At 44.1% G+C, this 23,564-nt stretch overlaps 1 protein-coding gene across 5 annotated transcripts in view; it reads right to left on the bottom strand.

The window, feature by feature from the left end:
- rims2b (regulating synaptic membrane exocytosis 2b) overlaps positions 1-23,564 on the bottom strand; it is a 137,457-nt gene that overhangs the window by 108,533 nt on the left and 5,360 nt on the right. For all 5 annotated transcript variants that reach the window (XM_041808726.1, XM_041808728.1, XM_041808729.1 and 2 more), the window contains exons 2-3: positions 16,756-16,987; positions 7,355-7,565 (exon numbers count right to left, since the gene is read on the bottom strand). In XM_041808726.1, coding sequence (XP_041664660.1) covers positions 7,355-7,565; positions 16,756-16,982 — 438 coding nt within the window. In that variant the 5' untranslated portion in view covers positions 16,983-16,987. The remainder of the gene's footprint in view (positions 1-7,354; positions 7,566-16,755; positions 16,988-23,564) is intronic.

The following is a 23,564-nucleotide window of genomic DNA, read 5'->3' as shown; positions in this document are numbered from 1 at the left end:
TTACTCTAAATCAAACCCTGGCTTTAGTTACTCTGATAATCAAACCCTCACTTTAATTACTCTGATAATCAAACCCTGGCTTTAGTTACTCTGATAATCAAACCCTGGCGTTTGTTACTCTGATAATCAAACCCTGGCCTTTGGTTATTCTGATGATCAAACCCTGGCTTTAGTTACTCTGATAATCAAACCCTCACTTTAATTACTCTGATAATCAAACCCTGGCTTTAGTTACTCTGATAATCAAACCCTGGCGTTTGTTACTCTGATAATCAAGCCCTGGCTTAAGTTACTCTGATAATCAAACCCTGGCCTTTGGTTACTCTGATAATCAAACCCTGGCTTTAGTTACTCTGATAATCAAACCCTGGCTTTAATTACTCTGATGATCAAACCTTGGCTTTAGTTACTCTGATGATCAAACCCTGGCGTTAGTTACTCTGATAATCAAACCCTGGCTTTAGTTACTCTAAATCAAACCCTGGCTTTAGTTACTCTGATAATCAAACCTGGTGTTAGTTACTCTGATAATCAAACCCTCACTTTAATTACTCTGATAATCAAACCCTGGCTTTAGTTACTCTGATAATCAAACCCTGGCGTTTGTTACTCTGATAATCAAGCCCTGGCTTAAGTTACTCTGATAATCAAACCCTGGCCTTTGGTTACTCTGATAATCAAACCCTGGCTTTAGTTACTCTGATAATCAAACCCTGGCTTTAGTTACTCTGTTTATAAAACCATGGCTTTAGTTTCTCTGATAATCAAACCCTGGCTTTAGTTACTCTGATAATCAAACTCTGGCTTTAGTTACTCTATAATCAAACCCTCTCTTTAATTACTCTGATAATCAAACCCTGGCTTTAGTTACTCTGATAATCAAACCCTGGCTTTTGTTACTCTGATAATCAAACTCTGGCTTTAGTAACTCTGATAATCAAACCCTGGCTTTAATTACTCTAAATCAAACCCTGGCCTTAGTAACTCTGATAATCAAACCCTGGCTTTAATTACTCTGATAATCAAACCCTGGCTTTAGTTACTCTGATAATCAAACCCTGGCTTTAATTACTCTGATAATCAAACCCTGGCTTTAGTTACTCTGAAAATCAAACCCTGGCTTTAGTTACTCTAAATCAAACCCTGGCTTAAATTACTCTGATAATCAAACCCTGGCTTTAGTTACTCTAAATCAAACCCTGGCTTTAGTTACTCTGATAATCAAACCCTGGCTTTAATTACTCTGATAATCAAACCCTGGTTTTAGTTACTCTAAATCAAAGCCTGGCTGTAGCAACTCTGATAATGAAACTCTCACTTTAATTACTCTGATAATCAAACCCTGGCTTTAGTTACTCTGATAATCAAACCCTGGCATTAGTTACTCTGATAATCAAGCCCTGGCTTTAGTTACTTTGATAATCAAACCCTGGCCTTTGGTTACTCTGATAATCAAACCCTGGCTTTAGTTACTCTGATAATCAAACCCTGGCTTTAATTACTCTGATGATCAAACCTTGGCTTTAGTTACTCTGATAATCAAACCCTGGCTTTAATTACTCTGATGATCAAACCCTGGATTTAGTTACTATAAATCAAACCCTGGCTTTAGTTACTCTGATAATCAAACCCTGGCTTTAATTACTCTGATTATCAAACACTGGCTTTAGTTACTCTGATAATCAAACCCTGGCTTTAATTACTCTGATAATCAAAACCCGGTTTTAGTTACTCTAAATCAAACCCTGGCTTTAGTTACTCTGATAATCAAACTCCCGCTTTAGTTACTATAAATCAAACCCTGGCTTTAGTTACTCTGATAATCAAACCCTGGCTTTAGTTACTCTAAATCAAACTCTCGCTTTAGTTACTCTGATAATCAAACCCTGGCTTTAGTTACTCTGATAATCAAACCCTGGCTTTAATTACTCTGATAATCAAACCCTGGATTTAGTTACTCTGATAATCAAACCCTGGCTTTAATTACTCTGATAATCAAACCCTGGCTCTAATTACTCTGATGATCAAACCCTGGCTTTAATTACTCTGATGATCAAACCTTGGCTTTAGTTACTCTGATGATCAAACCCTGGCGTTAGTTACTCTGATAATCAAACCCTGGCTTTAGTTACTCTAAATCAAACCCTGGCTTTAGTTACTCTGATAATCAAACCTGGTGTTAGTTACTCTGATAATCAAACCCTCACTTTAATTACTCTGATAATCAAACCCTGGCTTTAGTTACTCTGATAATCAAACCCTGGCGTTTGTTACTCTGATAATCAAACCCTGGCCTTTGGTTATTCTGATAATCAAACCCTGGCCTTTGGTTATTCTGATAATCAAACCCTGGCTTTAGTTACTCTGATAATCAAACCCTGGCTTTAGTTACTCTGATAATCAAACCCTGGCTATAGTTTCTCTGATAATCAAACCCTGGCTTTAGTTACTCTGATAATCAAACTCTGGCTTTAGTTACTCTAAATCAAACCCTGGCTTTAGTTACTCTGATAATCAAACCCTGCCTTTGGTTACTCTGAAGATCAAACCCTGGCTTTAGTTACTCTGATAATCAAACTCTGGCTTTAGTAACTCTGATAATCAAACCCTGGCTTTAATTACTCTAAATCAAACCCTGGCCTTAGTAACTCTGATAATCAAACCCTGGCTTTAATTACTCTGATAATCAAACCCTGGCTTTAGTTACTCTGATAATCAAACCCTGGCTTTAATTACTCTGATAATCAAACCCTGGCTTTAGTTACTCTGAAAATCAAACCCTGGCTTTAGTTACTCTAAATCAAACCCTGGCTTAAATTACTCTGATAATCAAACCCTGGCTTTAGTTACTCTAAATCAAACCCTGGCTTTAGTTACTCTGATAATCAAGCCCTGGCTTTAATTACTCTGATAATCAAACCCTGGTTTTAGTTACTCTAAATCAAAGCCTGGCTTTAGTAACTCTGATAATGAAACTCTCACTTTAATTACTCTGATAATCAAACCCTGGCTTTAGTTACTCTGATAATCAAACCCTGGCATTAGTTACTCTGATAATCAAACCCTGGCATTAGTTACTCTGATAATCAAGCCCTGGCTTTAGTTACTTTGATAATCAAACCCTGGCCTTTGGTTACTCTGATAATCAAACCCTGGCTTTAGTTACTCTGATAATCAAACCCTGGCTTTAATTACTCTGATGATCAAACCTTGGCTTTAGTTACTCTGATAATCAAACCCTGGCTTTAATTACTCTGATGATCAAACCCTGGATTTAGTTACTATAAATCAAACCCTGGCTTTAGTTACTCTAAATCAAACCCTGGCTTAAATTACTCTGTTAATCAAACTCTGGCTTTAGTTACTCTGATAATCAAACCCTGGCTTTAATTACTCTGATAATCAAAACCCGGTTTTAGTTACTCTAAATCAAACCCTGGCTTTAGTTACTCTGATAATCAAACTCCCGCTTTAGTTACTATAAATCAAACCCTGGCTTTAGTTACTCTGATAATCAAACCCTGGCTTTAGTTACTCTAAATCAAACTCTCGCTTTAGTTACTCTGATAATCAAACCCTGGCTTTAGTTACTCTGATAATCAAACCCTGGCTTTAATTACTCTGATAATCAAACCCTGGATTTAGTTACTCTGATAATCAAACCCTGGCTTTAATTACTCTGATAATCAAACCCTGGCTCTAATTACTCTGATAATCAAACCCTGGCTTTAGTTACTCTGATAATCAAACCCTGCCTTTGGTTACTCTGATAATCAAACCCTGGCTTAAATTACTCCGATAATCAAACCCTGGCTTTAGTTACTCTGATAATCAAACTCTGGCTTTAGTTACTCTGATAATCAAACCCTGGCTTTAGTTACTCTGATGATCAAACCCTGGCTATTGTAACTCTGATAATCAAACCCTGGTCTTTGTTACTCTAAATCAAAGCCTTGCTTTAGTTACTCTGATAATCAAACCCTGGCTTTAGTTACTCTGATAATCAAACCCTGGCTTTAATTACTCTGATAATCAAACCCTGGCTTTAGTTACTCTGATAATCAAAACCTGGCGTTAGTTACTCTGATAATCAAGCCCTGGCTTTAGTTACTCTGATGATCAAACCCTGGCTTTAGTTACTCTGATGATCAAACCCTGGCTTTAGTTACTCTGATGATCAAACCCTGGCTTTAATTACTCTGATAATCAAACCCTGGCTTTAGTTACTCTGATGATCAAACCCTGGCTTTAGTTACTTTGATAATCAAAACCTGGCGTTAGTTACTCTGATAATCAAACCCTGGCGTTAGTTACTCTGATAATCAAACCCTGGCTTTAGTTACTCTGATAATCAAAACCTGGTGTTAGTTACTCTGATAATCAAACCCTGGCTTTAGTTACTCTGATGATCAAACCCTGGCGTTAGTTACTCTGATAATCAAACCCTGGCATTAGTTACTCTGATGATCAAACCCTGGCTTTGGTTACTCTGATGATCAAACCCTGGCTTTAGTTACTCTGATGATCAAACCCTGGCTTTAGTTACTCTGATAATCAAAACCTGGCGTTAGTTACTCTGATAATCAAACCCTGGCCTTTGGTTACTCTGATAATCAAACCCTGGCTTTAGTTACTCTGATAATCAAACCCTGGCTTTAATTACTCTGATGATCAAACCTTGGCTTTAGTTACTCTGATAATCAAACCCTGGCGTTAGTTACTCTGATAATCAAACCCTGGCTTTAGTTACTATAAATCAAACCCTGGCTTTAGTTACTCTAAATCAAACCCTGGCTTAAATTACTCTGATAATCAAACTCTGGCTTTAGTTACTCTGATAATCAAACCCTGGCTTTAATTACTCTGATAATCAAACCCCGGTTTTAGTTACTCTAAATCAAACCCTGGCTTTAGTTACTCTGATAATCAAACTCCCGCTTTAGTTACTATAAATCAAACCCTGGCTTTAGTTACTCTGATAATCAAACCCTGGCTTTAGTTACTCTGATAATCAAGCCCTGGCTTTAGTTACTCTAAATCAAACTCTCGCTTTAGTTACTCTGATAATCAAACCCTGGCTTTAGTTACTCTGATAATCAAACCCTGGCTTTAATTACTCTGATAATCAAACCCTGGATTTAGTTACTCTGATAATCAAACCCTGGCTTTAATTACTCTGATAATCAAACCCTGGCTCTAATTACTCTGATAATCAAACCCTGGCTTTAGTTACTCTGATAATCAAACCCTGCCTTTGGTTACTCTGATAATCAAACCCTGGCTTAAATTACTCCGATAATCAAACCCTGGCTTTAGTTACTCTGATAATCAAACTCTGGCTTTAGTTACTCTGATAATCAAACCCTGGCTTTAGTTACTCTGATGATCAAACCCTGGCTATTGTAACTCTGATAATCAAACCCTGGCGTTAGTTACTCTGAAAATCAAACCCTGGTTGTAGTTACTCTAAATCAAACCCTGGCTTAAATTACTCTGATAATCAAACCCTGGCTTTAGTTACTCTAAATCAAACCCTGGCTTTAGTTACTCTGATAATCAAACCCTGGCTTTAATTACTCTGATAATCAAACCCTGGTTTTAGTTACTCTAAATCAAAGCCTGGCTTTAGTAACTCTGATAATCAAACCCTTGCTTTAATTACTCTGATAATCAAGCCCTGGCTTTAGTTACTCTGATAATCAAACCCTGGCTTTAGTTACTCTGATGATCAAACCCTGGCTTTAGTTACTCTGATAATCAAAACCTGGCGTTAGTTACTCTGATAATCAAACCCTGGCGTTAGTTACTCTGATAATCAAACCCTGGCTTTAGTTACTCTGATAATCAAAACCTGGCGTTAGTTACTCTGATAATCAAACCCTGGCTTTAGTTACTCTGATGATCAAACCCTGGCTTTAGTTACTCTGATGATCAAACCCTGGCTTTAATTACTCTGATAATCAAACCCTGGCTTTAGTTACTCTGATGATCAAACCCTGGCTTTAGTTACTCTGATGATCAAACCCTGGCTTTAGTTACTTTGATAATCAAAACCTGGCGTTAGTTACTCTGATGATCAAACCCTGGCTTTAATTACTCTGATAATCAAACCCTGGCATTAGTTACTCTGATGATCAAACCCTGGCTTTAGTTACTCTGATAATCAAAACCTGGCGTTAGTTACTCTGATAATCAAACCCTGGCGTTAGTTACTCTGATAATCAAACCCTGGCTTTAGTTACTCTGATGATCAAACCCTGACTTTAGTTACTCTGATGATCAAACCCTGGCTTTAATTACTCTGATAATCAAACCCTGGCTTTAGTTACTCTGATGATCAAACCCTGGCTTTAGTTACTTTGATAATCAAAACCTGGCGTTAGTTACTCTGATAATCAAACCCTGGCGTTAGTTACTCTGATAATCAAACCCTGGCTTTAGTTACTCTGATAATCAAACCTGGTGTTAGTTACTCTGATAATCAAACCCTGGCTTTAGTTACTCTGATGATCAAACCCTGGCTTTAGTTACTATAAATCAAACCCTGGCGTTAGTTACTCTGATGATCAAACCCTGGCTTTGGTTACTCTGATGATCAAACCCTGGCTTTAGTTACTCTGATAATCAAACCCTGGCTTTAGTTACTCTGATGATCAAACCCTGGCTTTAGTTACTCTGATAATCAAAACCTGGCGTTCGTTACTCTGATAATCAAACCCTGGCGTTAGTTACTCTGATAATCAAACCCTGGCTTTAGTTACTCTGATAATCAAAACCTGGCGTTAGTTACTCTGATAATCAAACCCTGGCTTTAGTTACTCTGATGATCAAACCCTGGCTTTAGTTACTCTGATGATCAAACCCTGGCTTTAGTTACTCTGATGATCAAACCCTGGCGTTAGTTACTCTGATAATCAAACCCTGGCGTTAGTTACTCTGATGATCAAACCGTGGCTTTAGTTACTCTGATAATCAAAACCTGGCTTTAGTTACTCTGATGATCAAACCCTGGCTTTAGCTACTTTGATAATCAAAACCTGGCGTTAGTTACTCTGATAATCAAACCCTGGCTTTAGTTACTCTGATAATCAAACCCTGGCTTTAGTTACTCTGATAATCAAAACCTGGTGTTAGTTACTCTGATAATCAAACCCTGGCTTTAGTTACTCTGATGATCAAACCCTGGCTATAGTTATTCTGATAATCAAACCCTGGCTTCTGTCGCTTTAAGAACTTCCGGTGTCATATTCTACTTCCTGTCTGCTCTCTGGGGATCGTCATACAAGGCTCTATCTCCTCTATCCGTTTTTTCTTTCACATCATTAAAAGCTGTTTCACATGAATGATCTCCTACCTTATTGGCTCTCAGGAGGACACGCCCCCCACAGCGGGCGCAGAAGCGGCTCTGACAGTAGCAGCAGGCTCGGCCACAGCCGTCAGCAAACTTGGTCTTATGGCAGACGCCGCAGATAGGAGACTCCACCTTCAGCATCTGTTTGGCCGCAGGCTCCTCCCCCAGTTTCTTCACCTGGTCCTTGTACTGCTCAAACTGCTGATGTAATTTCCTGTAGAGGTCAGAGGTCAGCACATGTGGTTACAAACAGGAAATCATTGTTATCTTGTCTACCCAGTCTCTAAGAAGAACAAAAGCAATCAATGAAAACAAAGATCAATAATGTCAATAAAGCAGGATAAGACGGTCAGATAAAGACATACCTTAGCAGAAGGACATTAAATGGAACACACTGACAGCAGGGGGTCATTGATTTAAAACGATAAATATTAATAATAATAATACCTTAACAATCTAAGCCTGTATTGATAACATCTTTATTTTATGTTATTTTATTGAGCTAACATGCCATATACCCATACACCTGTCCTGACCTATCCTATCCTGTCCTGACTTGACCTGACCTGACCTATCCTGTCCTTACCTATCCTATCCTGTCCTGACCTGACCTGACCTATCCTGTCCTGACCTGACCTGACCTGACCTATCCTGTCCTGACCTGACCTATCCTGTCCTGACCTGACCTGACCTGACCTATTCTATTCTATCCTGTCCTGACCTGACCTGACCTATCCTGACCTGTCCTGTCCTGTCCTGACCTGACATATCCTGTCCTGTCCTGTCCTGACCTGACCTATCCTGTCCTGACCTGACCTGACCTGACCTATCCTGTCCTGACCTGACCTGACCTGACCTGACCTATCCTGTCTTGACCTGACCTGACCTATTCTATTCTATCCTGTCCTGACCTGACCTTTCCTGTCCTGACCTGACCTGTCCTGTCCTGTCCTGACCTGACCTATTCTGTCCTGACCTGACCTTTCCTGTCCTGTCTTGACCTGTCCTGACCTTACATATCCTGTCCTGACCTATCCTGTCCTGACTTGTCCTGACCTGATCTGACGATAGTATCCTATTCTGTCCTGACCTGTCCTGACCTGCCCTATCCTGTCCTGAACTGACCTTCCCTGACCTGTCCTGACCTATCCTGTCCTGACTTGTCCTGACCTGATCTGACGATAGTATCCTATCCTGTCCTGACCTGTCCTGACCTGCCCTATCCTGTCCTGACCTGACCTATCCTGTCCTGACCTGACCTTACCTGACCTGACCTATCCTGTCCTGACTTGTCCTGACCTGACCTGACCTATAGTATCCTATCCTGACCTGACCTGACCTATCCTGTCCTGACCTATCCTGACCTATACTACCCTATCCCTTCCTGTCCTGACCTGACCTATCCTGTCCTGACCTGACCTGACCTGACCTATCCTGACCTATCCTATCCTGTCCTGACCTATCCTGTCCTGACCCATCCTGTCCTAACTTGTCCTGACCTGACCTGACCTGACCTGACCTATAGTATCCTATCCTGACCTGACCTGACCTATCCTGTCCTGACATGACCTATAGTATCCTATCCAGTCCTGACCTGACCTATACTACCCTATCCCTTCCTGTCCTGACCTGACTTATCCTATCCTGTCCTGACCTGACCTATCCTATCCTCTCCTGACTTGACCTATCCAGTCCTGACCTGACCTATACTACCCTATCCCTTCCTGTCCTGACCTGACCTATCCTGTCCTGACCTGACCTGACCTGACCTATCCTATCCTGTCCTGACCCATCCTGTCCTAACTTGTCCTGACCTGACCTGACCTATCCTGTCCTGACATGACCTATAGTATCCTATCCTGTCCTGACCTGACCTGACCTGACCTATCCTATCCTGTCCTGACCTATCCTGTCCTGACCTGACCTGACCTGACCTATCCTGTCCTGACCTGACCTATCCTGACCTGACCTATCCTGTCCTGACCTATCCTGTCCTGACCTGTCCTGACCTATCCTGTCCTGACCTGACCTATCCTGTCCTGACCTGACCTGACCTGACCTATCCTGTCCTGACCTGACCTGACCTATCCTGTCCTGACCTGACCTGACCTGACCTGACCTGACCTATCCTGACCTGACCTATCCTGTCCTGACCTATCCTGTCCTGACCTGTTCTGACCTATCCTGTCCTAACTTGTCCTGACCTGACCTGACCTATAGTATCCTATCCTGTCCTGACCTGACCTGACCTGCCCTGACCTGACCTGACCTATCCTATCCTGTCCTGACCTATCCTGTCCTGACCTGACCTATACTACCCTATCCCTTCCCGTCCTGACCTGACCTGACCTGACCTGACCTGACCTGACCTGACCTGACCTGACCTATCCTATCCTGTCCTGACCTATCCTGTCCTGACCTGACCTGACCTGACCTATCCTATCCTGACCTATCCTATCCTGTCCTGACCTGACCTGACCTGACCTGACCTGACCTATCCTGTCCTGACATGACCTGACCTATCCTGACCTGACCTATCCTGTCCTGACCTATCCTGTCCTGACCTATCCTGTCCTGACATGACCTATCCTGTCCTGACCTGACCTATCCTGACCTGACCTATCCTGTCCTGACCTATGCTGTCCTGACCTGTCCTGACCTATCCTGTCCTGACCTGACCTTTCCTGTCCTGACCTGACCTATCCTGACCTGACCTATCCTGTCCTGACCTATGCTGTCCTGACCTGTCCTGACCTATCCTGTCCTGACGTAACCTATCCTATCCTGTCCTGACCTATCCTGTCCTGTCCTGACCTGACCTATCCTGTCCTGACCTATCCTGTCCTGACCTGACCTATCCTGTCCTGACCTGACCTGACCTGACCTGACCTATCCTGTCCTGTCCTGTCCTGACCTGACCTGACCTATCCTGACCTGACCTATCCTGTCCTAACTTGTCCTGACCTGACCTATAGTATCCTATCCTGACCTGACCTATAGTATCCTATCCTGACCTGACCTGACCTATCCTGTCCTGACCTGACCTGCCCTGACCTGACCTATCCTGTCCTGACCTATCCTGTCCTGACCTGTCCTGACCTATCCTGTCATGACCTATCCTGTCCTAACTTGTCCTGACCTGACCTATAGTATCCTATCCTGACCTGACCTATAGTATCCTATCCTGACCTGACCTATCCTGTCCTGACCTGACCTGCCCTGACCTGACCTATCCTGTCCTGACCTATCCTGTCCTGACCTGTCCTGACCTATCCTGTCATGACCTATCCTGACCTGACCTGACCTGACCTGACCTATAGTATCCTATCCTGACCTGACCTATCCTGACCTATCCTATCCTGTCCTGACCTGTCCTGACCTATCCTGTCCTGACCTATCCTGTCCTAACTTGTCCTGACCTGACCTATACTACCCTATCCTGTCCTGTCCTGACCTGACCTATCCTGACCTATCCTGTCCTAACTTGTCTTGACCTGACCTATCCTGTCCTGACTTGTCCTGACCTGACCTATCCTGACCTATCCTGTCCTAACTTGTCTTGACCTGACCTATCCTGTCTGAACTTGTCTTGACCTATCCTATCCTGTCCTGACCTATCCTGTCCTGACCTGATCTATCCTGTCCTGACCTGACCTGACCTATTCTATCCTGTCCTGACCTGACCTGACCTATTCTATCCTGTCCTGACCTGACCTATCCTGTCCTGATCTGACCTATCCTGTCCTGACTTGACCTATACTACCCTATCCCTTCCTGTCCTGACCTGACCTGACCTGACCTGACCTATCCTGTCCTGACCTGACCTGACCTGACCTGACCTATCCTGACCTATCCTATCCTGTCCTGACCTATCCTGTCCTGACCTGACCTGACCTATCCTGACCTGTCCTATGCTGTCCTGACCTATCCTGTCCTGACCCATCCTGTCCTAACTTGTCCTGACCTGACCTGACCTATCCTATCATCTCCTGACTTGACCTATCCAGTCCTGATCTGACCTATCCTGTCCTGACTTGACCTATACTACCCTATCCCTTCCTGTCCTTACCTGACCTATCCTATCCTGTCCTGACCTGACCTGACCTGACCTATCCTATCCTGTCCTGACCTATCCTGTCCTGACCTGACCTGACCTATCCTGACCTGTCCTATGCTGTCCTGACCTATCCTGTCCTGACCCATCCTGTCCTAACTTGTCCTGACCTGACCTGACCTATCCTATCCTGTCCTGACCTGACCTGACCTGAGTGACCGGAACTGAATGACCTGTCCTGTTCTGAATGACCTGACCTGTCCTGAATGATCTGTCCTGTCCTAAATGACCTGACCCTAACTGAATGACCTGACCTGACATATCCTATCCTGTCCTGACCTGACCTGACCTATCCTCTCCTGTCCTGACCTATCCTGACCTATCCTGTCCTGAACTTACCTATCCTATCCTGTCCTGACCTATCCTGACCTATCCTGTCCTGACCTTACCTATCCTATCCTGTCCTGACCTATCCTGACCTATCCTGTCCTGTTCTTACCTATTCTATCCTGTCCTGACCTATTCTGACCTATCCTGCCCTGACCAGACCTATCCTATCTGTTCTTGACCTGTCCTGACCTGAATGACCTGACCTCAATGACCTGACCCTACCTCAATGACCTGACCTGACCTGAATGCCCTGACCTGTCCTGAATGACCTGACCTGACGTAACCTATCCTATCCTGTCCTGACCTATCCTGTCCTGTCCTGACCTGACCTATCCTGTCCTGACCTGACCTGACCTGCCCTGACCTGACCTATCCTGTCCTGACCTATCCTGTCCTGACCTGACCTATACTACCCTATCCCTTCCCGTCCTGACCTGACCTGACCTGACCTGACCTGACCTGACCTGACCTATCCTATCCTGTCCTGACCTATCCTGTCCTGACCTGACCTGACCTGACCTATCCTATCCTGACCTATCCTATCCTGTCCTGACCTGACCTGACCTGACCTGACCTGACCTGACCTATCCTGTCCTGACATGACCTGACCTATCCTGACCTGACCTATCCTGTCCTGACCTATCCTGTCCTGACCTATCCTGTCCTGACATGACCTATCCTGTCCTGACCTGACCTATCCTGACCTGACCTATCCTGTCCTGACCTATGCTGTCCTGACCTGTCCTGACCTATCCTGTCCTGACCTGACCTTTCCTGTCCTGACCTGACCTATCCTGACCTGACCTATCCTGTCCTGACCTATGCTGTCCTGACCTGTCCTGACCTATCCTGTCCTGACGTAACCTATCCTATCCTGTCCTGACCTATCCTGTCCTGTCCTGACCTGACCTATCCTGTCCTGACCTATCCTGTCCTGACCTGACCTATCCTGTCCTGACCTGACCTGACCTGACCTATCCTGTCCTGTCCTGTCCTGACCTGACCTGACCTGACCTATCCTGACCTGACCTATCCTGTCCTAACTTGTCCTGACCTGACCTATAGTATCCTATCCTGACCTGACCTATAGTATCCTATCCTGACCTGACCTGACCTATCCTGTCCTGACCTGACCTGCCCTGACCTGACCTATCCTGTCCTGACCTATCCTGTCCTGACCTGTCCTGACCTATCCTGTCATGACCTATCCTGTCCTAACTTGTCCTGACCTGACCTATAGTATCCTATCCTGACCTGACCTATAGTATCCTATCCTGACCTGACCTGACCTATCCTGTCCTGACCTGACCTGCCCTGACCTGACCTATCCTGTCCTGACCTATCCTGTCCTGACCTGTCCTGACCTATCCTGTCATGACCTATCCTGACCTGACCTGACCTGACCTATCCTGACCTATCCTATCCTGTCCTGACCTGTCCTGACCTGACCTGACCTGACCTATAGTATCCTATCCTGACCTGACCTATCCTGACCTATCCTGACCTATCCTATCCTGTCCTGACCTGTCCTGACCTATCCTGTCCTGACCTATCCTGTCCTAACTTGTCCTGACCTGACCTATACTACCCTATCCTGTCCTGTCCTGACCTGACCTATCCTGACCTATCCTGTCCTAACTTGTCCTGACCTGACCTATCCTGTCCTGACTTGTCCTGACCTGACCTATCCTGACCTATCCTGTCCTAACTTGTCTTGACCTGACCTATCCTGTCCTGACCTATCCTGTCCTGACCTGATCTATCCTGTCCTGACCTGACCTGACCTATTCTATCCTGTCCTGACCTGACCTGACCTATTCTATCCTGTCCTGACCTGACCTATCCTGTCCTGATCTGACCTATCCTGTCCTGACTTGACCTATACTACCCTATCCCTTCCTGTCCTGACCTGACCTATCCTGTCCTGACCTGACCTGACCTGACCTGACCTATCCTGTCCTGACCTGACCTGACCTGACCTGACCTATCCTGACCTATCCTATCCTGTCCTGACCTATCCTGTCCTGACCTGACCTGACCTATCCTGACCTGTCCTATGCTGTCCTGACCTATCCTGTCCTGACCCATCCTGTCCTAACTTGTCCTGACCTGACCTGACCTATCCTATCATCTCCTGACTTGACCTATCCAGTCCTGATCTGACCTATCCTGTCCTGACTTGACCTATACTACCCTATCCCTTCCTGTCCTTACCTGACCTATCCTATCCTGTCCTGACCTGACCTGACCTGACCTGACCTATCCTATCCTGTCCTGACCTATCCTGTCCTGACCTGACATGACCTATCCTGACCTGTCCTATGCTGTCCTGACCTATCCTGTCCTGACCCATCCTGTCCTAACTTGTCCTGACCTGACCTGACCTATCCTATCCTGTCCTGACCTGACCTGACCTGAGTGACCGGAACTGAATGACCTGTCCTGTTCTGAATGACCTGACCTGTCCTGAATGATCTGTCCTGTCCTAAATGACCTGACCCTAACTGAATGACCTGACCTGACATATCCTATCCTGTCCTGACCTGACCTGACCTATCCTCTCCTGTCCTGACCTATCCTGACCTATCCTGTCCTGAACTTACCTATCCTATCCTGTCCTGACCTGATCTGACCTGACCTATCCTATCCTGTCCTGACCTATCCTGACCTATCCTGTCCTGACCTTACCTATCCTATCCTGTCCTGACCTATCCTGACCTATCCTGTCCTGTTCTTACCTATTCTATCCTGTCCTGACCTATTCTGACCTATCCTGCCCTGACCAGACCTATCCTATCTGTTCTTGACCTGTCCTGACCTGAATGACCTGACCTCAATGACCTGACCCTACCTCAATGACCTGACCTGACCTGAATGCCCTGACCTGTCCTGAATGACCTGACCTGACCTGAATGCCCTGCCCTGGCCTGAATGACCTGTCCTGGCCTGACCTTACCTGTCCTGACCTGAATGGCCTGACCTAAATGACCTGACCCTACCTCAATGACCTGACCTGACCTGAATGACCTGTCCTGGCCTGTCCTTAATGACCTGTCCTGAGCTGACCTGTCCTGTCCTGAATGACCTGACCTGACCTGAATGACCTGTCCTTACCTGACCTGTCCATAATGACCTGTCCTGTCCATAATGACCTGTCCTGTCCTGCATGACCTGACCCTACCTGAATGACCTGACCTGACCTGTCCTGAATGAGCTGTCCTGACCTGATGACCTGACCTGTCCTGAATGACCTGTCCTGGCCTGAATGACCTGTCCTGGCCTGTCCTGAATGACCTGTCCTGGCCTGTCCTGACCTGTCCTGAATGACCTGACCTGACCTGAATGACCTGACCTGACCTGACCTGTCCTGAATGACCTGACCTGACCTGTCCTGAATGAGCTGACCTGACCTGTCCTGACCTGTCCTGAATGAGCTGACCTGACCTGTCCTGAATGAGCTGACCTGACCTGTCCTGACCTGTCCTGAATGAGCTATGATATGGAGCTATGATAGAGTGAATGTTTTCAGTTCATGTGACAGTCTCCCTTTTCAGAATGTCTTTTAGCACATTTTAGTCATGAAGAGAAAACTGTCGATCAATATTTGGACTATATTTTTGGTTGGCAACAGTAACCCTGTGTTTCAGGTTGACTCCAGGTGTGTCCAGGAGCGGTAGAGTACTACAGGTAAGGTTTCTACAGGGTTCTGATATCCATGTGAACTCCAATTGTTTCTAGGTGTAACCAGGTTTTTCTGGGCGTACTCCAGGATTGTTCAGGTGTCTACAGGTGTGTCCAGGGGAACTCCAGGTATTTTCAGTTTAACTCCTAGTATGTCCAGGTGTCTGCAGGTGTCTACAGGTGTGTCCAGGGGAACTCCAGGTATTTTCAGTTTAACTCCTAGTGTGTCCAGGTGTCTACAGGTGTGTCCAGGGGAACTCAAAGTACTACCAAGTTCTACAGGTGTTTCCAGGTGATACCAGCTGTGTGCAGGTGTGTCCATCTGATGTCCATTGCTTTGCAAGTATGTCTATGTAAACTCCAGGTGTTTCCGGGTGTTTGCAGGTGTGTTCAGGTGTCTCCAGGAGTGTTCAGGGTAACTTCAGGTGCATCCAGGTGTGTCTAGGTGAACTCCAGGTGAGGTCCAGGTTTTTCCATTAGTGTCCAGGTGTGGTGGAGAACTACAGGTTAAGCTTCTACAGGGGTTCTTTGACAAACATGGGAAGTGTAGTTCTAAATCTAAGGCAGAGGGTCCTTATCTTACTCACGTCTGTGATTGGTCGTCACTGGGACTTTTAACCTGCAGAACCTCAGACATGTTGGCAGCAACGTTACTGACCAACTGACTGATCCCTGAGAAAGGATTCCACCTGTCCAGGTAACAGAGACAGTCAGCTGACAGGAAGTACAGTCACAAGGGGAGGGATTGAGGAAAGACTCAGTGTCACTATGGTTTAGGAGAAAGACCAGGACAGGTGCATTATGGGAGATGTTGTTTTTACATGACTACTTACGAGGTGGGCTGAGGCTCAGACTCTGGCTGATCCCTGTGAACACACGGTGCATTAGAGATTCAGAGCTGGTTTCCTATTGGTTAGAACAAAAACAACTATGACTGACATCTAAACCGACCAATCAGAGCGGTGCATGGGGCAATGTTTGGTGTTTCACTGGTTTAACTGGGACAGAGGCAATCAATACCAGGACATATTACTGTTTGATAGAGATCTGTTAGGACTGAGGCAAAGGTCAAAGGTCAGCCTACAGATTAGGCGTGGTGGCATATCCTCTTCTTCTTCTTCTGCCATTTCTGAATACATCCCTTCAGCTCCATGATGACTGAGTCCGACAGCCCTAGTTTTAGATTAAAAACCTACCCCTGGACCCTCGTACCCCTGGACCCTCGGACCCCTGGTCCCCTGGCCCCCAGCCCCTCGGCCCCTCAGCCCCCAGGACTTACTTAAGCATGCTCTGCTCCTTCTCCTCCTCCTTCTTCTGTCTCTCCATCACAGACTGGATGATCCTCCGCTCCTCCTCTGTTAGATGGCTCAGGTCTGGACCAGGACTAGGACTAGGACTGGGACCAGGACTAGGACTGGGACAAGAGTTGGGACTGGGACCACGGCCAGGGCCTGGACCAGGACCTGGACCACGGCCAGGGCCAGGTCCAGTGGGCGGTGCAGACATGCTGACTGAGAGAGACCAGAGAGAGATGTCAGACCAGATCAGTCTTTGGTTCTTTCTGATCCTGATCATTACAATAAAAGAAGTAAGACTGGGTTCTGGACTGTTCTAGAAGATCATTGAGAGAACATGTGAGAAGATGTAGAGAACATGTAGAGAAAATGTGGAGAACATGTAGAGAACATGTGAACATGTAAAGAACATGTGGAGAACAGGTAGAGAACACTTAGAGAACACATAAAGAACATATGGGAGAACATGTGGAGAACATGTAGAGAAAATGTGGAGAACATGTAGAGCACATGTGGAGAACATGTAGAGAACATGTAAAGAACATGTGGAGAACAGGTAAAGAACATGTAGAGAAAATGTGAAGAACATGTAGAGCACATGTGGAAAACATGTAGAGAATATGTAGAGAACACAAAGAGAAAATGTGGAGAACATGTGGAGAACATGTAGAGAAAATGTGGAGAACATGTAGAGCACATGTGGAGAACATGTGGAGAATATGTGGAGAACATGTGGGGAACATGTGGAGAACATGTAGAGAAAATGTGGAGAACATGTAGAGAAAATGTGGAGAACATGTGGAGAACATGTAGAGAACATGTGGGGAACATGTAGAGAACATGTGGAGAACATGTGGGGAACATGTAGAGAACATGTGGAGAACATGTAGAGAAAATGTGGAGAACATGTGGAGAACAGGCAGAGAACATGTGGAGAACATGTGGGGAACATGTAGAGAACATGTGGAGAACATGTAGAGAAAATGTGGAGAACATGTGGAGAACATGTAGAGAACATGTGGGGAACATGTAGAGAACATGTGGAGAACATGTAGAGAAAATGTGGAGAACATGTGGAGAACATGTAGAGAACATGTGGGGAACATGTAGAGAACATGTGGTGAACATGTAGAGCACATGTGGAGAATATGTGGAGAACATGTAGAGAAAATGTGGAGAACATGTAGAGCACATGTGGAGAACATGTGGAGAACAGGTAGAGAACACGAAGAGAAAATGTGGAGAACATGTAGAGAACATGTGGAGAACATGTAGAGAAAATGTGGAGAACGTGTAGAGCACATGTGGAGAACATGTGGAGAACAGGTAAAGAAAATGTGGAGAACATGTAGAGAACGTGGGAGAACATGTAGAGAAAATGTGAAGAACATGTGGAGCACATGTGGAGAACATGTGGAGAACAGGTAGAGAATATGTGGAGAACATGTAGAGAAAATGTGGAGAACATGTGGAGAACATGTAAAGATCATGTGGAGAACATGTAGAGAAAATATGGAGAACATGTAGAGCACATGTGGAGAACATGTGGGGAACAGGTAGAGAATATGTGGAGAACATGTAGAGAAAATGTGGAGAACATGTAGAGCACATGTGGAGAACATGTGGAGAACAGGTAGAGAATATGTGGAGAACAAGTAGAGAAAATGTGGAGAACATGTAGAGAACATGTGGAGAACATGTAGAGAATATGTGGAGAACATGTGGAAAACACGTGGGGAACATGTAGAGAACATCTGGAGAACATGTCAAGAACATGTGAAGGACAGGTAGAGAACATGTGGAGAACATGTAGAGAACAGGTAGAGAACATTTGAAAAACATGATGAGAACATGAAGAAAAAATGTGGAGAACATGTGGAGAACGTATAGAGAAAATGTGAAGAACATGTAGAGCACATGTGGAGAACATGTGGAGAACATGTATAGAACATGTGGAGAACATGTAGAGAATATGTGGAGAACATGTGGAAAATATGTGGGGAACATGTGGAGAACGTAGAGAAAATGTAGAGAACATTTAGAGTACATGTAGAGAAAATGTGGAGAACATGTAAAGATCATGTGGAGAACATGTAGAGAACATGTGGAAAACATGTAGAGAATATGTGGAGAACATGTGGAAAACACGTGGGGAACATGTGGAGAACATGTGGAGAACATGTAAAGAACATGTGGAGAACAGGTAGAGAACATGTGGGAGAACATGTAGGGAACAGGCAGAGAACATTTAAAGAACATGTGGAAAACAGGTAGAGAACACTTAGAGAACACTTAGAGAACACATAGAGAACATGTGGGAGAACATGTGGAGAACAGGTATAGAACATGTGGAGAACATGTAGAGAACATGTGGAGAATATGTAGAGAACATGTGGAGAACATGTAGAGAACATTTGGAAAACATGTGGAAAACACATGGGGAACATGTAGAGAACATCTGGAGAACATGTCAAGAACATGTGAAGGACAGGTAGAGAACATGTGGAGAACATGTAGAGAACAGGTAGAGAACATTTGAAAAACATGATGAGACCATGAAGAAAAAATGTGGAGAACATGTGGAGAACGTATAGAGAAAATGTGAAGAACATGTAGAGCACATGTGGAGAACATGTGGAGAACATGTAGAGAACATGTGGAGAACATGTAGAGAATATGTGGAGAACATGTGGAAAATATGTGGGGAACATGTGGAGAACATGTAGAGAAAATGTAGAGAACATTTAGAGTACATGTAGAGAAAATGTGGAGAACATGTAAAGATCATGTGGAGAACATGTAGAGAACATGTGGAGAACATGTAGAGAACATGTGGAGAACATGTGGAAAACACGTGGGGAACATGTGGAGAACATGTGGAGAACATGTAAAGAACATGTGGAGAACAGGTAGAGAACATGTGGGAGAACATGTAGGGAACAGGCAGAGAACATTTAAAGAACATGTGGAAAACAGGTAGAGAACACTTAGAGAACACATAGAGAACATGTGGGAGAACATGTGGAGAACAGGTATAGAACATGTGGAGAACATGTAGAGAACATGTGGAGAATATGTAGAGAACATGTGGAGAACATGTAGAGAACATTTGGAAAACATGTGGAGAACATGATGAGAACATGTAAAGAAATTTTAGAGAACATGTGGAGAACATGTGGAAAACACGTGGGGAACATGTAGAGAACATGTGGAGAACATGTGAAGAACATGTGGGAGAACATGTAGAGAACAGGCAGAGAACATTTAAAGAACATGTGGAAAACAGGTAGAGAACACTTAGAGAACACATAGAGAACATGTGGGAGAACATGTGGAGAACAGGTATAGAACATGTGGAGAACATGTAGAGAACATGTGGAGAACATGTAGGGAACAGGTAGAGAACACTTAGAGAACACTTAGAGAACACATAGACAACATGTGGGAGAACATGTACAGCACATGTGGAGAACATGTAGGGAACAGGTAGAGAACATTTGGAAAACATGTGGAGAACATGATGAGAACATGTGGAGAACATGTAGGGAACAGGTAGAGAACACTTAGAGAACACTTAGAGAACACATAGACAACATGTGGGAGAACATGTAGAGAACATGTGGAGAACATGTAGAGAACAGGTAGAGAACATTTGAAAAACATGATGAGAACATGAAGAAAAAATGTGGAGAACATGTGGAGAACGTATAGAGAAAATGTGAAGAACATGTAGAGCACATGTGGAGAACATGTGAAGAACATGTAGAGAACATGTGGAGAACATGTAGAGAATATGTGGAGAACATGTGGAAAATATGTGGGGAACATGTGGAGAACATGTAGAGAAAATGTAGAGAACATTTAGAGTACATGTAGAGAAAATGTGGAGAACATGTAAAGATCATGTGGAGAACATGTAGAGAACATGTGGAAAACGTAGAGAATATGTGGAGAACATGTGGAAAACACGTGGGGAACATGTGGAGAACATGTGGAGAACATGTAAAGAACATGTGGAGAACAGGTAGAGAACATGTGGGAGAACATGTAGGGAACAGGCAGAGAACATTTAAAGAACATGTGGAAAACAGGTAGAGAACACTTAGAGAACACATAGAGAACATGTGGGAGAACATGTGGAGAACAGGTATAGAACATGTGGAGAACATGTAGAGAACATGTGGAGAATATGTAGAGAACATGTGGAGAACATGTAGAGAACATTTGGAAAACATGTGGAGAACATGATGAGAACATGTAAAGAACATGTAGAGAACATGTGGAGAACATGTGGAAAACACGTGGGGAACATGTAGAGAACATGTGGAGAACATGTGAAGAACATGTGGGAGAACATGTAGAGAACAGGCAGAGAACATTTAAAGAACACTTAGAGAACACATAGACAACATGTGGGAGAACATGTAGAGCACATGTGGAGAACATGTAGGGAACAGGTAGAGAATATTTGGAAAACATGTGGAGAACATGATGAGAACATGAGAACATGTAGAGAACATGTGGAGAACATGTGGACAAGATATCCTTCAATATAACTGGACTGTGTCCTGGTTCTCGTGGTTGTTGGCAGGTCAGAAGGAGGAAACGTTCTGACGATGATGTCATGGCGTGCAGGTCAGGGAGAGTTTGTGTTTTGTCACTTTTAGGTTGTTTCCACCAAGCGGTCCGGCTCAGTTCGGTGCATTTCCATCGCACAGAAGTTGGAACGGGTCCCAAAAACCGACATGTACCGTCCCACTGTTCGGCACCCATGTGTAGGGGTACCAATCTTACCTACCCGTACCAAAAAGGTGGAGCTACACACAACAATAGGGGCTGCACTGACGCCATGTCAGCGTGCGACTCAGCTGCTCGCCTCCAGGCTTCAAACACGGAAGTTTGCGCTCTAAGAAGCAGTGAAAACGAGAGAAAAACAAACTAATGTCTGCTTAAATGGGAAATATTTGGACTAGACACAGATCCAGACTGTTCCTAGTCTGTGGATGTTGGTATCTGACCACAAATCCAGTTTCCTGACGTTTATCTGGATGATTTTAAGAACACAGAGCAGAGCCTGAAGGCTCACATCAGCCTGATCCCTCTGCAATGGATGAGAAACTAAATTAATGCTGAAGTTTGTGAACACGAAGCCTTAGAACAGTTCATTCTCTTCTCTAACTAGTTATTAATCTACGTCTTACGTTAGCTAACCTGTGAAAACATCGCTCTGTGGTTGTTGGATCTGTTTGTTAAACTTCAGGCTGCAGACTATTTTAAAACCAGATCAGTGCACCCCGGATTTCTGACTTAATCTAGTTTGATTTTAACACCAGCTGAACTTTTACTTTATTTTTAATGCAGTGAATTCTCACAGTACAGCTCTGAACTTTCATGTTTAGTCGTATAAACTGTTCTAGACTAGATATATTCACATGTTAACGTAGCGTTACGACTCTAAACATCTCCATATTCATCAGCTGAGGATCTGCACTGACAGCTGTTAACATCATTAAGATGTAGTTATTTTTTAAAAAGCACTTTCAGCTGAAATGAAGCTGTTTACTGCTTATTCCTGACTGATTTCTGTCACTCATCCTTTCTATAACTCTGCAGCTGGACCAGCAGACTCACACTGATTGTGACTTCACATGCATGCTTTTACAGCCCCACCCACTAGGGATGGGCGATATGGACTAAAAATTGCATCACGATATTTTGCTGTATTTATTGCAATAACAATGTAAATCATCATAAAAAATATCGCCATTCAACACAAGCTTTTTGGCTCAGCAAAATGTATCAAATTGGCTGTTTAACTACACCAGCTACAGATAAATATATATCTATATGAATATAGAGAGATATCTATTCATGTAGGAATATTTTAGTAAAAAAAACTATGTTGCTTCTACATTTAAGAGATTCAAAGAGAAATTTAGTTGGAAATAGTAGAATAATGTTCCAACTTGGCACATTATTACAAATATCAGTGTTAGCATTAAAAATGGACCATAAACTAGAAGTATTTACAGTACTATTTTACCTCAAGGTCATTCCTGGATATGTTTTTTGTCCAGTCTGCCTCTATCTCTAGTGTTTAAATCTAAAACACAGTCTGATGTCCTCTTTTAAGTCTGCAGGTTCCTTCAGAGCTGCCAGGCTCCACCACCTTTGTTTTTACACAGAGAAGTCACTTACTGCAAGTCCAAGTTAAACTCTTGTTGTTAAAAGAATAAAAATCAAAATAAGTAAATCTGATACATTATTTTAACTAAGTTTGATTAAGACCATGATGTATAATAATAGTAGTAGTAATAGTCACATTTTAAGATAGAGGACCTACAGCGTGGTGCTTTAGTGGTTGTCTGTCCCTCCATCAAACGCTGACTGTCTGTCTGTCTGACTGTCTGACTGTCTGTCTGTCTGACTGTCTGACTGTCTGACTGTCTGTCTGTCTGTCTGACTGTCTGACTGTCTGTCTGTCTGACTGTCTGACTGTCTGTCTGTCTGACTGTCTGTCTGACTGTCTGACTGTCTGTCTGTCTGACTGTCTGACTGTCTGTCTGTCTGTCTGACTGTCTGACTGTCTGTCTGTCTGACTGTCTGACTGTCTGTCTGACTGTCTGACTGTCTGTCTGTCTGCATGTCTGCATGTCTGTCTGACTGTCTGTCTGACTGTCTGACTGTCTGACTGTCTGTCTGTCTGTCTGACTGTCTGACTGTCTGTCTGTCTGTCTGTCTGACTGACTGACTGTCTGACTGTCTGACTGTCTGTCTGTCTGTCTGTCTGACT

This window comes from Cheilinus undulatus, linkage group 16 (genome assembly GCF_018320785.1).
Source record: "Cheilinus undulatus linkage group 16, ASM1832078v1, whole genome shotgun sequence".
NCBI classification, from domain to species: Eukaryota; Metazoa; Chordata; class Actinopteri; order Labriformes; family Labridae; genus Cheilinus; species Cheilinus undulatus.
Note: the sequence above shows the minus strand (reverse complement) of the source record. Positions and strands in the feature narration are given on the sequence as shown.